Raw genomic sequence first — 16,450 nt, forward strand, 5'->3', positions numbered from 1 at the left:
GCCCTCATCAATAATCTGCTTAAATTTGAGTCGGGGGATTGCGTATTACTGTATCACTGTTCGTATAAGTTTTATATGGAGCAATTTTATTTAGCTACTTTTATTCGAATCACTTCTCATGAATGTGAGCGATTAGGAGACCTTACTTACTTCCCGAGCCCTGGCGACTGTGGCACCCTGAACCGACTTCATCGTATGTTGATTTGGTGGTCACAATCTCGCGTAGTTGTTTCTCGCATCGTTCTGTCGCCGGGAGTGGTTGTTGATTGGCCGACTTGAGTTCTGAACGGAAACAAAATGAACGTCTTGAGGTAATTTACTGCAGAGGAATTGCGTAAGGAAAATAGAAACAAATAACGGCTTCAGCAGGAAATATTGGGAAACCGTCGTGTGCATTTAATCAACATCCTTAACAATGACAATGTTTCTCAGTGCGTAATTCACAGGAAAACCGAATGGAAATGAACCATGAAGTCCGTATTTTCGCGCGGAGCTAGAGTCCGATGGAAGACCGTTCCTATCCTATTGGCCAGGATATTTTACTTCGTTTTAACGGGTGACAATCTAAACGGTCTTGACAACATTCATCGTCGTGCCACTCTAGTATTGTGCCTTGGAGTAACCGAGCCAAAGATAGCTCAGCGGTTAAGCTTGAAACTGCGGATCATAAGGTCCGTGATTCAAAACCAAACTTGGTTTTTCGATCGCTCTCATGTAAAATTGGACAACCTGGTAGAACCTTAGTTCCCGTACTCCCTTCGAGTTGCAACCACAAAACCGTTTTCGATTACAACTCGGATACCCTTACGTTTAAGTAGTAAAGGGTCCCATCCCTAAACGAAGTTGGTATGATAGTTTTCAAAAACCGCACTAACATGTTGGTGTAGCTTCTGTTTCGCAAAGAAGCAACATGTAGATTTCCTGCACCAGCCGGCTAACGCTATTCGAATTCCACCCGACAAAATACCTCGTCTCTCAAAGTTATTGGCTTTCCTGTCGGCTTCTGGTGTACTACGAGTTTCGTTATGACGAAAACCAGCCGTAAGGTTCACTTAATCATCAGTCGACGAACCCAGCCATGTAAATCAGTCGTAACTGTCAGTCGCACGCTCCTAGCTCTTCTAAAGTAACCGCCCATCTATTCGTCATTATGTCTTGACTCCTGGTCAGGCTGCTGATTCGTACGTTGAATTACGGATCTCTCCATTAAATAAGCTTCTGTCTCTTTCCAAATGAGATCTCGTTCTGTAAGAGAGGCCAAACTGTGCCGAGAAGCACTGTACAGCTGTTTCATCTTTATTAGGAATCAACAGCAGTGTGCATCTTACGAAACTCAAAGGAGTTTCGAAGGCGCTATCTCCCGGCTAGTAGTGGGAACACTTGGCTGTTCGGCCACGAGCGTCTTATCACTATGGTGGTGAAACTGCTTATCGATCCATTATTGTTATGGGTGGGCTTAACCGTTGATGTGCGGAGCATCCTTTCGGAAATTAAACTTCCAGTAAGTGTTCGTAAACAACTATAGATGTGTGTGTATATATTTGAACGATTAAACTTAACACTTAGGGTAGCACAGGTTGATAGAAAGAAAACGCGTGTAACTCGTCTTTGAATTCAGCAATATACTTATTGGAGGGCCTTTGAGCATTAAAATCTCCAGTGAGGAAAAACCTGAATGAAATGGAGAACTGATAATCAGTGTGTATGAGCCAGATTTGTAGATATGGAATAGGATGTTCCTGTCCCTCAAGGCGAAACAAAAATTGTCTAACAACCACAGAGGAACACTTCAACGATTGCCGACACTAACAAGATTGGCGAGAACAGAAATGAGTTTAAAAAATCGGGCATATAGACCCAAGTACGTATGATGCAAAAGACATTCCTGAGGCTGGGCCTAATCCTTCAGTCACTCATCTCTCAGGGGAGTGCTGCACCAAATGGACTACTCGGGACGCTGTCCAAAGTCACCGATGTGCACTTCACTGTCACACTCACTCGTCACAAGTGTGCTTAGCGGAATAGAAGGTGATCTCTAGGAACGCATTAGCGAGCGTTATCGTGGTAAGACGTCGGTATCGTCCGGATACCCAAGGGGCATTAGTTTCGATCTGACGGGGTTAGGAAAATGTTGAGTATGGACCCGAGTACACAGTGCGCAAAGAAAGCCATCTGTCTCCAACATGAATACAAGGCGATCATTCTGAAAAATGTCTAGAATTCAGACTAGTTTCATGCAACATGAAATTCCCGCTGTGCGTTTGGTAACCATAAATGAGATACAAGCCAGTTCTCTCAGTTTTAGTCAATTCACCAATATTGATTTATCAAAGCTTACTTTGCGATTTTATCGGAAAATCACAACTTGACGACGCCTGGCGATGAAAAGTTTGCGAGCCAGGTTCAGAGCTCGACGAACAGGTCAACAAAAAACGCAACTCATTTGGTGAGTTATATTTGACTTACGCGACCGAGCGTTGCCTGCAGCATTCCCGTTGTCTGGCACCTTTGCTGAGGTCTGATCAGACAGAACCGAACGAGCCGGATTGGTGGACAGATTACCGCCATGCGTGGACATGTGTGGAAAATGATGCTTCTGGTTTCCATCTATCAGTTGCGAAGATATGGAGCGACACAGCTTAGACGTCCTTTGTGACTGTTCGTGGTTTGCTTGGTCTCCGTTAGGATACTTAGCTCCGCAGAGAGCGTCTGCAGTTGATGAAACCACCGACGACGGCAGTGTTGCGGTTCTATTCGAAGTTGCATTTAGTAGACCCCCGCAGCTTGGGACTGGGACGGTTGATTGCCTCTGTGAATGCGTCTTGTCGTCGACTTTTGGCTGAACGAAAGAAAGACACGATAAATTGAAGCTTTTATGTTAATGCGAGCGAGATATTTTAGGCGTTGTTTGAGGCTGTCCAATGGTATTCTGAGAAAGACTTAACTCTCAACCAATTCCTTGTACCAACGCGTCATAATAACGTTATTTGCGTCAATTGTGGTCAGGGTTATGCAGTCATGTTACAATCCCTGTAAAAAATACTTACTCGATGGGCATGATCCGTTTTGCTAGATGCTTCGAGACGACGAAGAAAAGCTTGAAACTCTCCGGTGTCCAACTCGTCTGGATGTCGGTCGTAAATTGACACGGAACCGGGTGTTAGGCGCTTGTTTGGTGATATGATCATGCCGGGCGATGAGCCCGTTTCGGTGGGCACTGAATCTTTGGATTGTGAAAATTCTGAATTGTTGCTTGCTGAAACGAAAAACATAACCACAAACGAGTGAACGAACAGGAGTAGCTAAGATGGCGTGGATGATATGGAAGGTTGAGTTCCCAAGCAGCATCGCAACCAAACCACTCGCAGTGAGATCTAATTAAGTCAACGGCAAGGTTGCAAATGACAGCACTATCGTCGTTAATTACCATCGTACCTGGCACAATGGCTGCCCGACGGTGGAGTTAATAATCGAATTTCGTTCAGAAAACCTGCACACAGAGTGTGCACCCTGGTTATATATCTCCGCAGTACCAACCGGTGACTAAAAATCACAGTTGTTTGAAGAAAGACAAGGGGCTTCCAACTAATTTGTGGGAGAGTCTAGTCGGCGAGGCTATCAAGAATCCCGTTTGTTTTCCTTGGTTTTCACTGTTCTTTTATACCTCGGAATACTCAGGTTTTCGACATACCAAAAAAAACCCGCCCACCGGATTTTTGAGGAATTTTGAGTTGGTATGTACAGAACTCCTCAACTATTTGTTGCAAGCCGAAGGTGGGCGACGCACTGATAGGACCAAAGGAAACTAAATGTAGAAATTGACGTATCTTATTGTTAGCGATGTGATCCCGACATAACGGTTCTGCATTCCTCTTGATATAGTATATTTAAATTTCACCTTCGGCTTCCATCATGCATGACTTTTCAGCCACCCACGGCAATTATAGCCCGTTTCAGCCATACACAAGTTGGGTCCTCTCCCATAAGCTTCTAGCGCAACTCAGATGATCTCTTAACGTGGACCACTAGTTTCAATCTTGATTAGTTGGTTTCAGAACTCGTCAATCTGACAACTCGGCGTGCTTTAAATTCGTTCATCAAAGGCAGTCTCACGTACGTAGGTAACTGAAGTCTTTAAGCGCATACTGAGGTTTCATTGAAATACAAGTACAATCCAATGCAAGTGAGTAATACGGGTTGAATTTTGGGTCTTAGTTCCAACCAAAAGGGACCGGAAGACAAATGGCGTCTCACCCGAGAGCTTGCCAAGTGTATTGGGCACTGAAACAATCTAGTGATCGCACCATCTCACTTTTCAATGCAAAAGGGCCAACTCACATTGTCCGCAGCCACGAATTGTCCCGGACACGGTTGCCCGTTTCGGTGGAGTTGTGTTTAAATCCTTACGCTGGAAAGCATGGTAAGAGACTGGTAGTTAGCTCGCTTTCCCCAAGTGAATATAACTTGAGTTTATACGTGGATTCATTAGTGGAGTAGTTGACGAAAACTCACCTTGACTAGTGCAGCGCGGGCTTTTTGCATCAAGTTCATCCTTCGATTGGCCCTAAAAAGAGTGAACAGAACTGCTTGAATCACAGTTACATCAGAAGACAATATGCCGTAACAAAAAAGTACGAAATCGGGATTTTGTCTGTGGAATTTTACTATCAAAAAGCGTGTGCTGATTCTAGTAAGATCGAAACTAAGCGGCTGTGAAACTGCTGCGTCCCTTTGGTAGACTCTCCTCGAAAAGTTTCCAAAAGGCCTATTACCGATAATATGTTTATGTGGGAACGTGAGCCACTCCTTCATCCACTAAAGTAACGGAAGTAGGTGTAGGGCACCACAGTCAGGATTACACATTTTTGAATGGAGACGTGCAACCCTGATTTCAAACAATTCTAGTCAAAGTACGCAAATTCGGTGTCCTGGTTGACTGGCCTCGATTGGACAAATGAAGTGAAAAAGTAATCCTACCTCCAAAGTGTACGAATTCTCTCTCTCTCTCTCCTCAGTATTTCAAGGACAGCGCTTTCGCTGTCCCCGAATATGGTCCATAAGTTGATCCCTTCCTTCCACCTCAGTATGTGATAAGTGTTCTGCAACCGCGGACTAACAAGCCCGCGCGACTGTTATGTCCTTTGAAAAAAGGTAACACTGTCGTAAAAATGGGCTCTGGTGTAGCTGGCATTTTGTTAACACAAATATGCATATGAGTCCAGACTAGTGCCGCCCGCAGATTAGTTATTGAAAAATCCTGACAAAAAACTTTTTCCGAATGTCAGCGAGTTCATTATGCAGGAGGTTCACCTTAATAAAAGAACCTGCAAATGCTCCGTACTTAGGGATAATGACCACAGGAAGGGACATATCTTAATGCAACATAGCTACGCAGTAGTAACGGTGGAAACGGCCTGAAAGACAGTATACTGATGGAGGGGCAGCATGGTAATATACATTAGTAAAGGGAACCACACATTTCGTTTCTAAAAATTGCCATAAACTTCACTCTAGTGCTGACAATACATGCAACAGTGAAAAAAAACAGATATTGATATGAACGCACAGGACATGCAACATATACGCAGCTGTTCTGCTACGTGAGTCTTGTGGAGTACGCTGCTCCGAGTTTGGCTGCCTCCCAACATAATAAGACATTACAACCTGACATACTATAGGAACCAACTCTAATCGCCGTCAGGTGTCCCGCTGTCCCATTTCACGACATGCATAGCCTGAACTATTGTCAACTCAGCCCACTAACATCCGGAGATTCTAGTCTCCGGAACCACTGAACCGCCCTTTCCTGAAATACTAATTTCAAAGGTAAATCTTGTGCTCTTATCCGCCATTTGCCTTTGTTTGATATGTTCAAAACTAATTTCCGGCTCTTTTTTTGGGGGTGGGGTGGGGAGGGGGAAGAGAGCTGGATGTTCATTTTTGCCCTTATCGCTCTCCCTACCCTGTGACCAACCATTAACGCCTTCTTCAGTCTGATGTCCCCGCTGAACTCCCTATTCTTCCTGACTCTCTCGATCCTAACCGAGTGGCTGGTTTCTCCAGCCCCAATGGGGAGTTAACTACACTGCAGATCAGCTTCTTGCGAGCGAACAGCTACCAGCCGCGAAGTTGCGGGTTCGGAATTTCCCGCAGTTTCGTGAGATTTGTACAGCTGATGCGTCCCAATAAAAATTAAACAACTATACAGTGTTTCTCAGCTTACATTGGCTTCACTGATAGGACGAGATCTCAAGTGAAAAGGATAAACAACTAGGATGGTGAGTCACACGATCAGAGAAAATCATGTGTCGGTTTCAAAAAAGTTGGAATAGGGTGCACTCAGGTGCCTACCACGGAAACAACATTGAAAACGCACGGCAAATGTGAACTCAAAGTAAATAACGTGCAAACCAGCACACATCGCGCTGGCAGGCTGTGTTAGGCCTCACTGTTTCAAATTACTTAGAAACCACCTTTCAGCTCATATGAACTGCATCCCCGGTTTAAATCCAACGAACAACGAAGGGATTAACGAAATTTTTAAAATGTATACTGACTTATACCCTGATTGATGATCTTCAAGCTAACTTTGGGCCACGGTTTAGCTGAGCAATAAATGATGCATAAATTGAAAATGAATTTGATCTAGAACTGAGCGAACTGATCAGCCTGAACGACGACAAAAGGTCTCCAGAAATAACTGTCACATTTATTTCAGGCATCGTGCAAGTCAAGTGCTCGTGCAGTGTTGCGCAACATCAGATTAACGAACTCACTCTACATCCATCTGCTCTGGGATGAGACTGAAACAAAAATGTGGTCTAGACTCGAATTCAATCGAATACGATACTGTCGATTCTTCAAGTCATTTGTGTGTATTTCACGTAGGTGAGTGAGAAACGTTTATCCTCTCAATCTCTCTTGGGAGTAAGCCGTTGTGTGGGTATGAAGGTGGTGTAATAAAAGTGGTCTTTTCAATGGTTCTTCCCTAATAATGGAAATTTTTGTTCGATTGAATTTGTATAATTCTGAAAGGCCAGTAGCGACCAATTTACCCGGAATAACTGTAAACATCTTGCATTCGCTCAATCTTGCTGAAGATTTTCCGATATTTTCAATCTTGTTTGACTTTACGGTATACGTGCGTAACTCAACTCCACGTATGAACACCGCGATCATATCGAAGGCAATCCTTGTTTAATTTCTAGCCGACTGAACCCCTCCTGAAGGCTTAAGGACCTATGGGAGTATCCAAGTTGCACCGGAAAAAATGACGAACAGTTCACTACACCAAGAAAGGGAGTGACCGTAATCTTATTGATCGGTCGTTCTATCGTAATCTAATCAATTAAAAAACAGACAGGATGAATTAATATTGGCGTAGTCGGCCCGGAAAAATTTAATCTAGTTAGCTATTAGATCATATCAGTTCAGGGCAGCAGGACCTACGTGACAGTATAGCAGGAAATTGAGAGACAGAAGACTAGCAAAGTAGATCACCACATATCCCAGCATCATCACGCACTCAAAACTAACAAACAGGTTGAAGTTGTGCAAGGTGATGAGGTGTTTTGATTTGTTCTTAGTACATACCGCACAAGTACGTCCTTGTCATACCCGGGATGCAAGGAGAAATACGACAGATTTACCTCCATCTTGTGTATTGACTAAATTACTTGGACAGGAGTCCAACTATGAATGCAGTAACAGCATCAACTCTAGGTCCTGGGAATATCCAGCTGTTTTGAGAAAATTACTAGCTGATAACAAACAAGTAGCGTGTCTTAGAGGCTGTTGGCAAAATAAACTCGGGCGTCAATAACATACTGTACGAGAAATTGTCTGCGATAAACCACACTGGAAGCATTCATAAAATGTTGCATTGTATGAAGCCGAAGAATGCACCAGATTATTACAGATATTATTATGAATAGATGTAAACGCACTTCTTAGGTTGGGATATGTTCCGATACTGGTCCATGAGCTTGTCCTCCAAATGTTGTTTTTGTCGTTGCAACGATAACAGCCGTTCCCTTGAATGAGTCAAATTGGCAAGAACATCTGAGAAATCGCGCGTTTACCATACCACAGTTACTAAAACAGCGAGCTCTACAGAACGATTGTTTGAGACGAAATGCTGTTGCACTGCAGTGATTCTACATCTGAAAAAACAGGCTTGTAACTGTTTGGCTAGTGTTTACAACTAGAGTTATACTACTTGGCTGAACGGATCGCCCTACCTAGAAAACCTATCAACTTTGGCCTTTATTCAGGCAGATGATCCAGACAGTTACCAACAGAATATTTCCCAGAGTTATACTACTTGGCTGAACGGATCGTCCTACCTAGAAAACCTACCAACTTTGGCCTTTATTCAGGGAGAAGATCCAGACAGTTACCAACAGAATATTTCCAAGAACTAGGGGGACAGTGCGAAACTCCAAAGCTGAACGTGGAAAACAAAAGATGCCCAAAAGTTAGCGTAACCTGAATGAGTAGACACTTTGTAAAAAGGGTAATGACAGCTAAACCAGCGAAGACCGAATGTATACAGAAAGGCAGTTTGGAGGGGCAACCAAACACTAACTGAACATTAAAGTGTAGTCAGTGCCTCCCTCACCTTAAAGCACGTTCCTCGGTAACTCTCTTTCCACACGTTTCCAGAGTTGACGTCAGAAGTTCTTGATTTTGTCCAACTAAACCTTGGAGTTGCAACATCAACGAGCGATTTTCTCCTTCCAGCCTGTTATTGGCTTCGGTAACAATCTGACAACAGGACAAAAGAAAGTTAGATCCTACTTACAAGTACCTCAAAAGTCTTTCTTTCAAAGTCTATTCACATCTAGCAGGAAATTTTCTGGCTATGTAGATATCTCTTGAAAGTATACTAAGATCGATTCGTGTTCCGAAGGAGAACCGGTTCACTACCTATTCATGATGCTTTCCAATGGGCGTTTCTAGGCATCCACATCCTTTCCAATCTCGGTTTTGGTCGACAAGCCAGCCACGCGAACTTCGACAGATAAGTGCAACTTTGTGAAAGTATGTCCGGAATTTTCGTCGTTTCAAGCACGTCCGAGGGCATTCTAGACTCTTGTCACAGAAGTCTTCACAAAATAGGCAGACTCCTCCACCGCGCCGTAAAAATTGTCTATACAGTCTGTCATTTAATTTGGCAGTGGTGCAGTAGTTATCTTGTACCAATTACCTGCTTTTGCACTCTTGCTTTCCAACAGTTCTTGACAGGTTTTGTTCATCATTGCGTGTAGTCAGCTCCAGAGGCACTACGTAATAAATTAGTCTTTTTTGTCTTTCAAGGTTGATGGGAACTCTTTCTATTCGCGGCGGTCACGTTTTGGTAAATAGACGAAGTGACTTAAGAGTACGGTATTACGCAGGCGTGCGCGAAGAATATCGCGCGCCGTTCGAGTGGAGAGGGTTAGTTAAATACATCAGCCCACTGGCGAGAAAGCTGCGCATATGGACGTGCACAACAAACGAATACACCTACAACACTAAATCTGGCGTGTTGCCAAAAATATGTCAGCCAAAAGCGAACATCAGGAGAGCATCTCTTCTGGGATGACTGATAACTTTCTCTTGTTTTGGATGCCGGGTAGCGTAACCTCGCAGATAGAACATGACCAGAAAGAGCTGAACAAGATGCCAACTCTGCTGAGAGTTGCGGATCTTTTTAAATTTTGAAATTCGACCGCTAGTCCATTCTCTCTTATCTTCTGTTGTAGGCTACTTGCCTGCAAAATGTGTCGTCTACAGTTTCTGGCCCTAGTTGCAGTTCCCATAAAAAGAACGCGATATATCTGGTTCTGATTACAGTCATATACAGTCAAGTGGAAAATATGGTCGGAACCTGACGCCTGACTAACGGAACGACGACCTACATAGCTAAGGAAAGGATCAGTTGACTGTTGAATCGCTAACTCGCATTACTATACTGCAATTGTAATTGCAATCATCATTTGTGAACAAATACCTACGCAGAATCGAATTGTGTGAACGGGGAATATGTTGGAAGCTGCTATGTGAGCAGATAAGTTTAAATAACAAACCTGCACTCGAGATCGCAACTCGGCTAGATCTGTCTGGAGCTTCTTGTCCACATTTTGCCGGGTTTCCAGTTCCAAGTTGATCTGGCTTGCTCGATCCTCTGTCTGGTCAAGCTGTCGGCGATACTCGCGGACTTTCTCAATGGCAGCCACTTTCTCCATGCGTTCCCGATCCCGCGACTCCGTTATCAATTCAACTTGACTTCGTAATCTAGCACAATCTTCTCTTAACAGAACAATTTGCCTCGCTTCGCCTATAATAGGTATGCAAATTAGAAACAATGCTCACTCCTTGCCGTATTTTTCTAAGTTCATCTGTGGAACAAAGCAATCAACCTGGATAATTCCATATAACAGCTAAAGGTCAGTCACCCATGAAGGATGAGCGAATAGAACACTGACTCAAAATCAGTGAACGCACTTTCCCGATAGTTTGACTGTGTGTAGATTCAGAGATGGGGGGAATAGAGAAGGGTTAAATCACTATGTATCAACGCTTATGATCAGATTCTTCTGCACTGCCAGACTAACCTCCCAAGATGTCCGTGGTCGATATCAGTTGCGCCTACTGTCAGCTGAAACAGCCCAATGGCTTGTGGGATTAGTGTAGTAGTAGTGTCTCATTATTCTTACAAGTGGCATACTGAGATGCAAAGTAGAAATGGAAGCCGACGGATTGGGTGCTTGGGAAACAACTTCAATAGTGACATCCGGGCCAACCTGGACCTCGTATTTTCCACCGAAACACGGATGCATATTTTTTACTTAAGGTATGTGACGATTTTGTTGATGGTGGTGATGATCATGGCAAATTTTATTGGGCCATTGCTGTTGGACGTCCTGCCTCTCCACAACTTTCAGATAATTCAGTGAAAACAGTCTACTTCATAACTGCCTTGAAATATCGGCTACGATGTACACTTGTGTGGTGGTATTCCAGATCTAATTCTGATAAACTTCGGATTCAATGATCTAGGCATGTATTGAAACATCAGTGATCTATCACTTTCAATAGACAAACCACAGTACACTAACACTAAGCTAAAGGGCACCATAAAAAAAGGACCCAGCTGTGAGTGGGATGAGTCTCCCGTTGCTTGGGCTACGTTGGGAAAACTACTGCTCCATCGCAATCGAGAAAATCTCGAAAGGTTGTTTTCATTAGGCCGCACGAGCAATGCGATCAGATATATCAAGAGTAAATGCTCAAACCGCTTTTAAATCGGGCTAATTTGGCAATGTGATCAACTGTATCCCAACACAAGCGTATGTACCTCCGTCTCACTCACGTCGCTAGATCTCTATATCGACGGCACGAAAAAGAACACACCCGCGTCGAACCGAAAGATATGTCGGCTAGAAGGACTGACTGTTTGGGGACCATACAATGTACCACTGTTTATGCTTTTCGTTCTTGTTCGACGATACCCGTAGAATTCGTAAATAAAAGCAAGTGAGAAATTTTCCGAAAAAAGTCATTTTAGATAGTCCATACTGACCTTTCAAATTTCCTCTCTCCGATTCAAGCGCCTCCTTCAAATTGCGTACCTCCTCAGACGCCGACTGTAGCTTCCCCAACTGTGTACGCGCATTAAACAAATCATTCTTAAGCCGCCTTTGAGTTTCTTTTGATTCCTTCAAATCTCTTGTCAACGATTCAAAGTCCTGACTGAGTCTTTCATGCAGCTTTTGCAGGTGATAGTAGTCTGCAGACACGTTTATCTCTGCTGTATGGGCCGATTCAACCATCGAACGTAGGCGTTTTGTTTCCGCTGCATGGGAAGTTCAACCGAAAGAGGTAAGGTAAGGTAAGCAGATAAATGTGACGATTGCAACTTTTGCGTTCAACTACTGAAGCACCGGCTGCAGATCAAATCATGTGGTATTGAATTGAATGAGAAAGTTGGGCGCAGAGCGCTGATCAAATGTCACGGAAATATGGACGAAAGTGTAAATAAAAAAACTGATATACTCGGTCGGTTAGGAAATTCTTGGAACCGATCGAGAAGTCATCGTTTCGGGAACGGTTAAGTCACAAGGTTGGTTGAGTTTTATGACATACGAAGAACCGATCATCAAAAAATCCCACTGAAAGAACACTTAAGCAGTGGTATGTGTATGCTGAGGAATTCTTTTGTTTTGTCAGTTAGTGTGGATAAGGGTAACACCGAATAGCATACACGAGTTTGGTATTTCTGGTTCATGACAACTGAGTCTGGAAATTGGTGCACACTTTTGGTGGTCTTTGGGGTGACTTGGTGCCAAGACGCGTGGATTAGCGGAAAGGAGTAATTGAAACTTTTGGGTGGGCTTTCTATCTGGATATAAGCGGTTTCTCTTGAGTAATAACTGGACACCGCCAGGTGTCAACACGGGAGACTTAAGGCCATTCTGCACACGCTCGCCAGCTCTACCTCATCAAATATATTTGCACTGGAAAGCTTGAGGATTTCCACTGACTTTACTAACAGCCATTGTGGTGTAAATCCTGATTTTCCCAAGTTATTCTGTGTCGTGTCTAATGCATGTTCTGTCGTTGCTGCCTGATATGCAACTGCATTCCTTGGTGGTCTATTCATTCTTAAGTTAACCAATATTGGCGTGTAGTTCCTTGACTACCATATGTAGTGCAGTCTTTGTATTGTGTTTGTAGTCCCTAGTCCTTCCAACCGAAAGGCGATCAATCTACTGCATCAACAATGAGCTTGGCGTCTTTCCTTTCTCGAACGTTACCCTGAGGTTGTCTGTGTGTGGCTTCCTCCGGACAACTCCAGATGCTCGTGTCTTGTATGAGTCATGAAACTTGGGTCGGTTCATTTTTGAATTGCAACTTTACCCAATCTATTGGCTACCCACACCCTCGAAGCCCATTGCTGACCTCAATTCGGACTGCTATTGAACTGAGGCTTTTGTGTCGAAGGCGAAAGTTACCCAGAAATAACTCTACCCATTGTTTCTCAAACTTTTCAGAAAAAGCTGATGTTTAACACGAGCCAGAGTTATTTGACTTCATTGTTTTGGAGGCTTGAATGGGGCATGTGATACTGAATCGGCCGACATTTGTGAGCGACGTGGATAAACGACCGACGGATGAAGGTGTCAACTGAATGAATGCGCTACCGAATATTCATGTGAAGCGTAGTGTTAGTTGAGCTGTATGAATTTATTGAACAGACGATTTAGGGTATAGCTTTCGGCTTTGAAGGGACTAAAAACGCATAGATGAAGAACGCCGGTTGGTTGCAGTCTTTGCCTCGCCGCACTTTCAGCTGCACTAGCATACCACTTTTATTAGAATTCACAGGCTAGCAAGACTTTATCGCTCCGAATTTTCTTTGCCATCTGTTCCTGCAGGCAGCGAGTAGTTTCCATTGGGGGAACATTATTTCCCGAACAGTTCCCATGGATCACACAAAGATATGTTCACTCGATTATTTCCTAAATCATGTGTCTTGCATAGCCCTACAATCTACGCACAGAACGTAGAAAGCTCACCTTCAAGTTCGACACATCGGTTTGAAAGCTTTGAATTTTGTGCATTTAAACTGTCTACATGGCTGTGCAGAGTGGTGTTTTCGACCTGGAGGCGCGCGTTTGTACCGATAAGTTCATTGAGTTGTGGCTGGACTGAAACGAACTGTCCAATTTGATCTCCGACTTTGACATCGTCTTTCGGCTGGAACTCCTCATGAAGGTTGTTCTGTTAAGCAGAGTAGAAGCGAAAGCGAATGCCACGAATTAGCTTTGTGAATCAGTGTAAGGTATTGCATGTTATGATGAGATCTACTGATCTCCATGCTATATCTGATCAATTTTTAATCAACATCCCTCCATATGGTCATTTTGCCCACTTGTCTTCTGGCTGGCGCAGAGAGTAACGACTGAACTTACTGAATACGATAATTTACAGTGGAGATGCAGCATCTGTCTTTCACACATTCTCTTCCAAAAAACAAATGGTTCGACCAAGTGGTAGAGAACCCGCTTCATGAAACTCGAAAGAAGTGACATTCCGGGACAGTAGTCAGTCCCGGGGGGCTACAGAACTAAATGAATGTGAGCCGGACAAGCTGCTTCAAACGAATGCCTGATAAACTGAACAGGCGGCCAGTTCACCGATTATCCTTTATGTGTTAGTTGGGATTTCAGAACCAGCTCAGAATAGTTTCTAACAAGAAAGTAATACGTAGGAAACTCAGCTACTTGAAAATGAGGCAGGTGACCGGAGGTCTCCCTTAGGTCTCTTTAGTTGTAAGACATTTTCATACGAACCAAAAAGTAAGGAAAAAGCAATCTGTTTGAACGCTGAAAATGGTTGAAGCTCAGTACAACAGGACTTCGCACTGCCTTATAGGCATCATTCATAATGCAAAAAACATGTGTCACGAATTCATCGAACGAAAAAAGCATGGTTGAAATACAATTGTTTCTCAGTCCACTGAAGATGTTTCTTCCTCTCTAAAAGGCATTTGAAGCAGTCATTATCATACAACCGAATCAAGCAAAGCTATAGGCGGACATGTGGAAACGCTACCTTTGTTCCTACTTGAATCATGCAGTCTTTGGGTTGTTCCAAGTTTTCAGGTTCGTCTGCCGACCTGTGGTTCTTCCCCACTGAGGCAGTATAACCAACTGGACCGTAGTTGCAGATATCATCAACAGAACGATGTGAATCGGATGAGAGTGTGACGGAAGATCCTCGCAACTGTTGCTTCAAGCACTGGATTTCCTTATCCCTCTCTTTCACTTGCTTCGTTATGTGGCTTCGTATAAGGATTTCAAGTTGTTCGGCACAACTAAATAATGAACGAGAGGACAAGAATATTGAAGCCTGTAGGAGTCAAACAAAGTAAAAGATGTTACACTGAGTACTTGAGAAGGTGGCACGAAGTGGCAGAACGTAAGGATGATTACAAAAAGTGCGGATGGTGTCGCTGATACACACCTTCTAGGGCAACATCCATGTGACTTTCACTAAATTTGGCCGGTGGCGCTGATAAAAACGGCCGCTAACTGAGACCAACAGGGTATGTGTTGTTAGATCATACTCGCATTCCCCGAGTGATTGCATGTAGGTGTAAGTATATCGGTTGCTTGTGATAGGCTGACTATAGGTCCCTCTCCTCCTCTTCGTCACAGAGCCACATCCGAGTACACTGACATGGTTGTACGGCAGTAGTGCACCAGTGTTACCGCAGCGGCTTACTGTCGATGACAATAATAATGACGGTGTTGAACATGATGGAAGATGCAACCCGCACGTTCTTTATTGAACTTAAAAGAGTGCACGTGTTTACTAGGTGGTGTGGCGTAGTTAGGATAAAGTCGTCCTCAAAACTTCACTCTGTAAGGAATTATATCCAAATACACACATTTATCATTCTCTGCACTGTCGGCTACGGCACATACATGAATGACTGGTGATTCTGTTGCCAGATCTGATGTGCAATCCCCTATGTCATTCACCTACGCTCAAAGGCTACCAGTATTGCCTATTGACCGTTATTTCACAGAATCGTATGATAACAATAGACTCAACTCATACAGCAATGACGACGAGAAGGTATAAATAAGACCTTTTTTCAAACTGCAGCCTACTTACTCATCAGTATTCTCTGTGATGAACAGCTCCTCCAGTCTAGACTTTGGAACACCAAGTTGTTTCAAGGCGTTTGTGATCCAGTCAAACAAGGAGGACTTCTGTTGCACCTTTATTTTCTCTTCTACCAGCTGCGCCCGGAGGGTAAGAACCATTTTTCGTTCTGAACTCAGCTGAAATAAGACGAACAAGTTGGGTCAATATCATTTGGATATTGATAGGTAAAGTAAGGTGACCCACTCCTTGGGACGGCTGGTGCAGCTTTTAATTCTAAAGACGGTAGACAAATGCATGGAGCTGGACAACAAGATGACAACTATACGTAATAAACTGGACAACTGAGATTTACACAAATTTTAGGAACAGGTTAGCCAAACACAGTGATAAAAGTGGGGGTTGGAATGGAATACAAACGTTTTTTTATCGAAATCTGGGCTACACTGCACCCCATTACTGATAATGCAACACATTCCAAAGTGATGTTTTTTCGAAAGTCTTAGTTAGAAGATTCTTGGAAATCTACTGAGAATGCTCTTGGTGCCCCGCTTAGCACGCATATGATTCTAGATTAAGGATGAACCAACTTAATTTAAGCCATCCGCAGAGTAACAGATTGTCATAGTCGATGTCAAAGTACTGCATCGACAGTGACGGAATACCGTGTATAGAAAGAGAAAAGTTACAAGAACACTCATGCACAGGAATAACTGTAGCTTGGGTGCGCTATCGGGGGTTGATCAGGTGGCCGTTGATCTGTCTGCCGAGCTTGGCAATTAGCTTGCAA

General features: G+C 43.5%; 1 protein-coding gene across 1 annotated transcript in view; it reads right to left on the reverse strand.

The window, feature by feature from the left end:
* T265_00836 (hypothetical protein) overlaps nt 1–16,450 on the reverse strand; it is a gene marked incomplete at both ends in the record, with an annotated part of 89,739 nt that overhangs the window by 1,210 nt on the left and 72,079 nt on the right. Inside the window, 11 exons of the mRNA XM_009164708.1 lie at nt 151–282; nt 2,467–2,839; nt 3,048–3,256; nt 4,339–4,408; nt 4,513–4,564; nt 8,621–8,766; nt 10,071–10,321; nt 11,567–11,839; nt 13,563–13,767; nt 14,614–14,863; nt 15,670–15,839. Coding sequence (XP_009162972.1) covers nt 151–282; nt 2,467–2,839; nt 3,048–3,256; nt 4,339–4,408; nt 4,513–4,564; nt 8,621–8,766; nt 10,071–10,321; nt 11,567–11,839; nt 13,563–13,767; nt 14,614–14,863; nt 15,670–15,839 — 2,131 coding nt within the window. The remainder of the gene's footprint in view (nt 1–150; nt 283–2,466; nt 2,840–3,047; nt 3,257–4,338; nt 4,409–4,512; nt 4,565–8,620; nt 8,767–10,070; nt 10,322–11,566; nt 11,840–13,562; nt 13,768–14,613; nt 14,864–15,669; nt 15,840–16,450) is intronic.

This window comes from Opisthorchis viverrini (assembly GCF_000715545.1).
Source record: "Opisthorchis viverrini unplaced genomic scaffold opera_v5_8, whole genome shotgun sequence".
Taxonomy (NCBI): domain Eukaryota; kingdom Metazoa; phylum Platyhelminthes; class Trematoda; order Opisthorchiida; family Opisthorchiidae; genus Opisthorchis; species Opisthorchis viverrini.